The 8,756-nt window shown below is 38.0% G+C and overlaps 1 protein-coding gene across 1 annotated transcript in view; it reads left to right on the forward strand.

Moving 5' to 3' along the window:
• Positions 1 to 7,767, forward strand: part of LOC122709243 (cytochrome P450 2C9-like) — a 31,719-nt gene extending 23,952 nt beyond the window's left edge. Inside the window, exons 7-9 of the mRNA XM_043926450.1 lie at positions 2,630 to 2,817; positions 6,358 to 6,499; positions 7,304 to 7,767. Coding sequence (XP_043782385.1) covers positions 2,630 to 2,817; positions 6,358 to 6,499; positions 7,304 to 7,485 — 512 coding nt within the window. The 3' untranslated portion in view covers positions 7,486 to 7,767. The remainder of the gene's footprint in view (positions 1 to 2,629; positions 2,818 to 6,357; positions 6,500 to 7,303) is intronic.
• The last annotated feature ends 989 nt before the right edge of the window (positions 7,768 to 8,756 follow it).

Below are 8,756 nucleotides of genomic sequence, written 5' to 3' on the forward strand. Positions count from 1 at the left end.
ATGAGAGAGGTTTACTCTCTAGAGAAGTGGAATCTAAGAGGCCCGATGCCCAGGACACTGGGCAGAGACAGGAGGAAAGAGTGAGGTCACAGCATGGAAGAAAGTGTAGGGAAGAATTCACATCTTGAATTCAGACTCAGCTCCTTTCTGCATCCTGCTTCCTGAAATTCAGCAGCAAGAGAAAACCTCCAGAGAGTGAGCACTCTGGAGAAAAGACCTCCAAATAGTGCCATGTAGATAGATAATTCTCTTAATGTGTCTAGCAGAGTGAATGAAATAAAAACATTCACCCCAAGATAGAAGATCGTGAAACTTCAGAACACCAGGATAAAAGAGGAAATTGCAAAAACTTTCGAGAAATTTAGCAGGTCATAGATAAAGGATTAGAGTTCACAACAGCATCAGAATTCAAGAGCAACTATCAAACTGGGTATTGATTTTATAAAGGGTAATTTCAGACCAGTATGTTTGACAAAATTTTTACCCACTCTTTCCCTTTTCTCATCCAAATGCCTGAAGTCATGTCATAGGAAGTCATGGCTCCAGAAATCTTGAGAACTCATGAAGGAGAATGAAAATGTCAGGACTATTGCTAGGTATCAGGCATAGAAAATATCCACTTCAAAATGGATTAGATAGATAAAACAGCTATGAAGGGAGACACCAAACAAAAGAGAAGTGATTGATGATCTGAGATTTCCTTATAAAAGGGGAATTATTATTTGGAGTTTGGAATATTTATCTCAGTATTTGGAAATATTTCTAGATCAAGGTGCAGAAATTTATAAGATGAAATAAAAAGACATATTTAAGTCCAAGAAAATACAAAAAATGAAACACAATCATAGTTTTCTGATTAGGAAGCTTTGTTTATGTAGTCAGAATGATGATAAAATGAAATTCTAACAGCCAAAAGTTGTGATTTAAATATATTGGGGGAGATGGAGTAACAAGAATTATGTGTGTTATGTGTGTTCTGTATCAAGTGGAGATGGAGCTATACTAATAAATTATCATCTCCCATAGGACAATATTGTCTAGAAATAAGTATGTTAAAAATAGAAACAGTGAAATATTATTTAGAAATATAGCATCAATTTCAGAAGAAGCTGCTAGAATACTCAGTGTGGTGGCTTATGGAAATTGGAAGATGAAAAGAGTACCATTGCAAATTGCACAAATACACAAAAACAAGCATAATTTAACTTTTCTACCTCTATATTATTTTTATATTTATGTAAAAATTATATAAGAATTTTTATTATAAAAATATAATAATTTATATTATTAAAAATTAACATCTGATTCCTATTTTTCTTTCAGCAAGGACTATAATGACTTGAGGTTATGTTCTGTTTCTATTTTGAAACAGTTCATCATTTGTTTTATCATTTGTTTTATCATGTATCTGTTAATATAGAGATATGTATAGATGTATCTTTTTTAATTTTTAATTTTTTTTCCATTTATTTTTATAAGTTTGGGGCTAATTACTTTACAATATTTTAGTGGTTTTTGCCATACATTGACATGAATCAGCCATGGATTTACATGTATTCCCCATCCCGATCCCCACTCCCACCTCCCTCCTCATCCCATCCCTCTGGGCCTTCCCAGTGCACCAGCCCTGAGCACTTGTCTCATGCATCCAACCTGGGCTGGTGATCTGTTTCACCCTTAATAATATACATGTTTCAATGCTGTTCTCTCAAAACATCCCACCCTCGCCTTCTCCCACAGAGTCCCAAAGTCTGTTCTGTACATCTGTGTCTCTTTTTCTGTTTTGCATATAGATGTATCTTAAACCCAGTTTGTAGGAAACGTACATACATCTATATTATGGTCATTTTCTCTCTATGTCTGGGTGTAGTTCTGGGCAAGTAACTGAATTTTTTAAAATTTTTGTTCATTTATTCACTTAGTTTTGGTTGTGCTAGGTCTTTCTGGTTGCATATAGACTTTCTCTAATTTTAGCAACTGGGGGCTACTTTCTAGTTGCTGTATTCAGGCTTCTCATTGTGATGGCTTCCCTTGTTGTGGAGCACAGGCTCTAGGGCACACAGGCTTCAGTAGTTAACAACACGTAGGCTTGGTAATTGCGAGCCAAGGGCTCAGTTGTCCTGCAGTATATGGAATCTTCCCAGACCAGAGATTAAACACGTGCTCCCTGCATTGGCAGGCAGATTCTTATCTGCTGGACCACCAGGGAAGTCCTAACTGATGTTTATGATGATGTTGGAACACCTTCATAATGCCTCATGTATCCCTGAATTCAGTCCTGAATATTCATTGGAAGGACTGATGCTGAAGCTGAAACTCCAATACTTTGGCCACCTGATGCGAAGAACTGACTCATTGGAAAAGACCCTGATGCTGGGAAAGTTTGAAGGTGGGAGGAGAAGGGGACGACAAAGGATGAGATGGTTGGATGGCATCACTGACTCGATGGACATGAGTTTGAGCAAGCTCCGGGAGTTGGTAATGGACAGGGAATCCTGGTGTACTGAGGTCCATGGGGTCGCAAAGAGTCGGACATGACTGAGCGACTGAACTGAACTGATCCCTGAATTTGTATGCAAACGTGATATGCATTTTTCTTTTTTGCATTAGTCATACTATCTCTTATCAGCTAAGGTCCAGGAAGAGATTGACCATGTGATTGGAAGACACCGGAGCCCCTGCATGCAGGACAGAAGCCACATGCCCTACACGGATGCTGTGGTCCACGAGATCCGGAGATACATTGACCTGGTCCCTTCCAGTCTACCCCATATGGTGACCCGTGACGTTGAATTCAGAAACTACATCATCCCCAAGGTTAGATTGATTTCTCTTACAGTGACTTTAGTGGTCTTGACATTCCCATTTCATGGTATGGGTGCAAGCCTTAATGAACACAGATGAGAGAAGCACAAAAATCATATGTGTAGCAATTCAGTGGTTTGTGTATCGTTTCCAGGTTAGTTTAGAAAGCTATAACAGATTTTGACAGGTAGCAGTGTAAGTCTTCCAAATTTGTTCTGATTTGTTGTTTTTCTGATCTTAGCTGTTTACTTTTCCAAACAATGTTAGTACCAGTTTGTCAATTTACCAAAGCTCTCTGCTGGGATTTTTATCAGTGTTATATTTGATCTATTTAGAAAGGTTTAACATCATGACTCATTTTATCTTTGTGTTAATAAATACGGTATATACTTCCAGTTTTGGGGGGTTTATAATTATCTCAAAATTTTTCAGGGTACTGACTGCTTTGCAAATCTTTTGTATTTTTTCTCCACCCTAGGTGCTCAATATTATTCTTGCTTTTATAAAATTTTTATTCTTTTCTATTTCTTTTTTCTGGAATGTGGGAATATAATCAGCTTTTATCATTTGATTATTTCAATGGTAGGAAACTTGCCAATTTTAAAGTCATTACTAATAATCTTTCTCTAAATTAATTGCAATTTCTATATACATTGCCCTGTAATCTGGGTTAATATCCATGTTTCATCTTTGCTTCATTTCTGATCTACAAGACAGTGGAGGTTAACCTCTCACTACTGAGTATGTTTTATGTACATTTTGGTAGATTTTAAAAATTAGATTAGGAAAATTTACCCTCTTTATTTGTTATGATTTGTAGGTTATAATTGCTATACAATTTTTTCACATTGATTTCTGCAACTATTGCTATGATTGTATGGCCTCAATTTCCCACTAAATATACATACTATAAGTATACACACAGCTGAATTTGGTTTGCTACATTTTGTTCAGAACTTCTCTGTTTAGAGTAAAGAATTTTGGTCTACTATATTTCTTCCTCAAAATTTTCTTGTCAGATTTCTGATATTAAGATAATGTTGTCCTTATAAAGTGAGATGAGAAATATTCCCTAATGTGGGCATATTTTATATGTCTTCCCCTCTTCTACTTGTGGTCACCTAGCTGTGCCTTTGAAGTGCCTAATAACTTTTTGTTGAGTATCAATTGTTATAAATAAGAAAATGCTGAGTTTCAGATGATATTTTTATTCTTCCACAGAAAGTTCATCCTTCTCCTAATGGACATTTGGAATGATATAACACCTCCCTTTTAAGTAAAATGTGGGCATTGACACAGACTAAAATTATTAATAACTTTAGATGTTAAAGCAGTGGAAGCATGAGTCTTAGCTATTGGACCACCAGGGAGGTCCCCCCAGCCTGTATTTCAAATTTTCCCACTTTTACTGGAATATCCTTTATAGTCTTCTTTTCCCCTTTTTAATTCAATATCCAGCCAAAGAACAAGCATGAAATCTGGCTATCTTTACTTTTTAGTCTTCCATTACGAGTCCTCTTTGCCCTCTTTGCTTTCTTTCAGTACATTTCACTTTGAGAAGTGTCCAGGCCAATACTCATGTAAAACATTCTTCAAGCTGGTTCTCTAGAAATTAGATTCCAGTTATGATTGGGCAAAAGAACTACATAGGTGCTTTGTATTTCCCACTGAATTTCGTTGGGAAGGTGGGAGGCCACATCATGTCACTTACCTCGTTATTGGTTATGCACTGTTAGAATAATATCTGTCAGGTTTTTCCACAGCCTAAGTTCTGGCTCTTTTTTACACTTAATTAGTAAAAACCTATGGCATAGTACTCAGTTCAGTTCAGTCGCTCAGTCGTGTCCAAATCTTTGTGACCCCATGAATTGCAACACGCCAGGCCTCCCTGTCCATCACCAACTCCCGGAGTTTACTCAAACTCATGTCCATTGAGTTGGTGATGCCATCCAGCCATCTCATCCTCTGTTGTCCCCTTCTCCTCCTGCCCCTGAAAGGTTGTCGCTGAACAATAAGACGCCAGGATTCTTGGCCTCCAGAGGAGACGAATTCAATCAGGGGCCAGAGATGAGGCTGGATCGCTCAGAGCTTTTGTGTAATAAAGTTTTATTAAAGTATAAAGGAGATGGAGAAAGCTTCTGACATAGACATCAGAAGGGGACAAAAAGAGTACCCCTTTGCTAGTCTTTAGCTGTATGTTATATAGTCACTCGCAGTCTGTTAATGAAAAGAAAGGAATGTCTTAAAATTCAAAATGGCACCAAGCCCCTCATCCATAAGTTGCATTTTGTGATAATTTTGGCACCAGATAATTCATCCCAGGCCATAAAATGATTGACTTGAATCTTGTAGAAGGGCAGATTACCACACAAGTAGTTTCATTTACATAGATTAGGGGAACAATATCTGAGTATAACATACTGATTTGTCAAGAAGTTTGAGCCATTTGGCGGAACTTAGAGTCTGGGGTAAATGCATAGCACATTAACATAGCTTTAAGACAAACATTTCCATAAGAAAAATGTATTGGTTAACTCAAAGTTTGAGAATAGTTAGCTTCAGGTGAAACCAGGTGTCATGGCAACACAGCATTTTAAGAGAAACCTCCTTTTAAATTTGTATAGAGAAGGAAAAAAAATATCGCTAGTTTGCTTCCTCCTGCCGCTTAAGAGAGATAAAAATGTCTGACACTTGCAGCTTATTTCCTCTGTTTGGAGACCCCTGGCCTTCCTGCCTGTTACTGTCTCACCCCCAATCCCTCCCAGCATCAGGGTCTTTTCCACCGAGTCAGCTCTTCTCATGAGGTGGCCAAAGTATTGGAGTTTCAGCTTCAGCATCAGTCCCAGGACTGATCTCCTTTAGGATGGACTGGACTGGCATAGTACTAGAACTTGGTAAATTTCATGCTTATCTTTCACCCTACAGTTTTAGCATTAATAGGTAAATGTTGCTTAAGTCAGTGACCCTAAGATGAATTGTTATAAAATAATTTTTCTATTTTTTCATCCTTTCTATATGTTTTTAAGCTAGTATCCATCTCTAATGAACCCTGCCATATACTTTAAGACAAACAATCCACATGGCAATGATAAATACTAGCAGTTGTTATTATACTTATTGTTATTATCACAAAAATTATTAGTAATTAGATGAGAAATCTGTTTATAAAAGTCTTATGAACTTATAATGCAGACATCCCAAGCTCTAACCGAGTCTCCCCGTTTTAAACCAGAATCCACATATTAGATGAATGAAAACTAAAGTAGTAAAATAAAGCAGCTGATGGCCACAGACACCAGTATGGTAAGCAGAATGGATTCGTAAGGTCTAATACCCTAGGATCCATGGACTCACTACTTCAAATATCACTGTCACTTGCCTTAAGCTTATTCCTTGTTTATTACTTCTTTGTCTGGCTCAAAATGCCACTGTCTTTCTTTGGACCTAGGATTCCTCACCTGTAGGTCATAAGATTGGAATGATAATTTATAACATTTCTTCCAGCTCCATGACTTCTTTATAATTCAGTTTATCTTCATCTTTTCTTCCCAGGGCACAGATGTATTAGTATCGCTGACTTCTGTGCTGTATGATGACAAAGTATTCCCTAACCCAGAAGTGTTTGACCCTGGCCACTTCCTGGATGAGAGTGGTAACTTTAAAAAGAATGACTACTTCATGCCTTTCTCAGCAGGTAATAAAATTTTTTCCTTCATTACTTCAAAGGACAGGATGCTTTGAGGGGATTAGTTGGAACTTCTTATAAAATTCCCACTCAGGGGCTGGTTGAACTGCTCTTTTCCTATACTCAGGTGTAGCAATTGCAATGCCCACACACTTTCCCTCCTCATGATATATGCTCTTTATTGGACTAAGCCACCAAAGCTTTGGAAGGATGACCCAATTCTTTCAAATTCAGAAATAAAATTTGAGCTAGGTGCTGAAAATATAAGAGAAGTGCACCTTAACCAGAAGGAACCATGTGTTGTAAAACTTGAAACTTCAAGATGTGTTGAAGATTGATGAAGATGTAGTTAGAGCAGAGAACAGGGGCCGTGAGGAGTAGAAATAAGGATGATGGGGACATCAGACTAAGAACATAAAATACAACTCTACTGTGTGTTACCAGAAGAAAAAGATTTATGAAAACAAGAAATATCAAACTGCATGAGAATAGTTAATGAAGTACTTGGCATAGTGCCAAAACTCATTAAAAATTTGTGTAAATAAGGATAGTCATTAAGATATGAAATTATGTGGACAGCATGTGTATCCATCCTATGTCTATCTATCTAACTGTTGTGGCTTACATTTATCCATTCAACCATTCATCAGTGGTTACTTTCTAACCATTGACAAGTAACACAGAGGCCAGTTCCTCATGAAACTCCCCCACAGCTGTGAGAGGTTGGAATGCCAGATGTGCGTGCCAACTCTTTCTAACAGCCAGAAACACAGTGTTCAAGGAGTATGTACTCTCTGTGTTTGTTATTTTCAGGAAAACGGATTTGTGCAGGAGAGGGCCTGGCCCGCATGGAGGTGTTTTTATTCCTGGCAACAATTTTACAAAAATTTACTTTGAAATCTGTGGTTGACCCAAAGGACATTGACACCACCCCAATTGTCAATGGGTTTGCTTCTGTGCCACCTCCTTACAAGCTCTGCTTCATTCCCCTGTAAGGAGGTGTCTCCTATGATGTTGTCTTCAACTCCTTCTCATCTGGACCATTGGTCACCTCCTTTCCTCTTCATTTTCTGCTTAGGAAGGCCTTTTCAAACTCTCTTCTTGTTATGGTGCAGTTTCACTGCAGAAATGTATCCGCTATTCTCCATGTCCTGTAACATTTGTATTGGCCATCACATATGCTAATGATTTATCTATTATTGAGTAGCACTATGTAGTTGATAAAAAATAGAACAAGATGATTAGTGTATGGCAATGGAGAGTCATTATTCCAGTGCATGTTCCTAATAAAAAGCGTAATTCAATGAGCCAGTTCTCAGTTTCCTTATGGTGTACCTAATACAAGTAAGAAAAGAAGGAAAATAATCCAAAGAAGTCATGTTGGTCTCATAGTGATCAGCACAAAGGACTAGGGAGATTAAGCAGGACAGTTCTCTTGGCTGCATGTCACCTAGAGTTACTTGAGGTTTGGATGTGAAACTGAAAGAGATTGTGTCCAGGAGTGACTCAATAGGAAAATATTGAGATCAGTGATAGTAAGGAATTAAATCCAAAGTAAGCCACAGAAAACTACAAATGAAAATTAGAGCAGAAATCAATGAAATTGCAAACAAGGAATCAAGATAAAAATCAATGAGACCAAAGCTAATTCTTTGAAAAGATGAATAGAATTGATAAACCCACAAGTAACCTATTCCTCACTCCGAGAGAAGACACACATTATTAATATCATTGCTAAATGAGGGACCATAACTTTAAGTCCCAGAGCACTAAAAGGATCAGTTCAGTTCAGTCACTCAGTCGTGTCCAACTCTTTGTGACCCCATGAACCGCAGCACGCCAGGCCGCCCTGTCCATCACCAACTCCCGGAGTTTACTCAAACTCATATCCATCGAGTTGGTGATGCCATCCAGCCGTCTCATCCTCTGTCGTCCCCTTCTCCTCCTGTCCCCAATCCCTCCCCGCATCAGGGTCTAAAAGGATAATAAGGGATTATTATGAAGCTGTATGCCCACCAGTTTGAGAAGTTCAATGATATAGGTTCATTTCACACACAATCTGTCGAAATTCACACATAAAAGGGTAACATCAGTAACATGGCACAATAGGAAGACTTGAACTTTCCTTCTCCTAATGGACACATTAATTCACAGCAACACATGGATAAATTCTTTGTAAAAATCCAAAAGCTAGTTGAAAGACTTCTGTACCCTTAGTGAATGTGAACCTAGTCACATCAAAGCCAGAAAGAGATGCAGATCCTCT

The sequence above is a fragment of the Cervus elaphus genome, chromosome 15 (assembly GCF_910594005.1).
Source record: "Cervus elaphus chromosome 15, mCerEla1.1, whole genome shotgun sequence".
Classification (NCBI taxonomy): domain Eukaryota; kingdom Metazoa; phylum Chordata; class Mammalia; order Artiodactyla; family Cervidae; genus Cervus; species Cervus elaphus.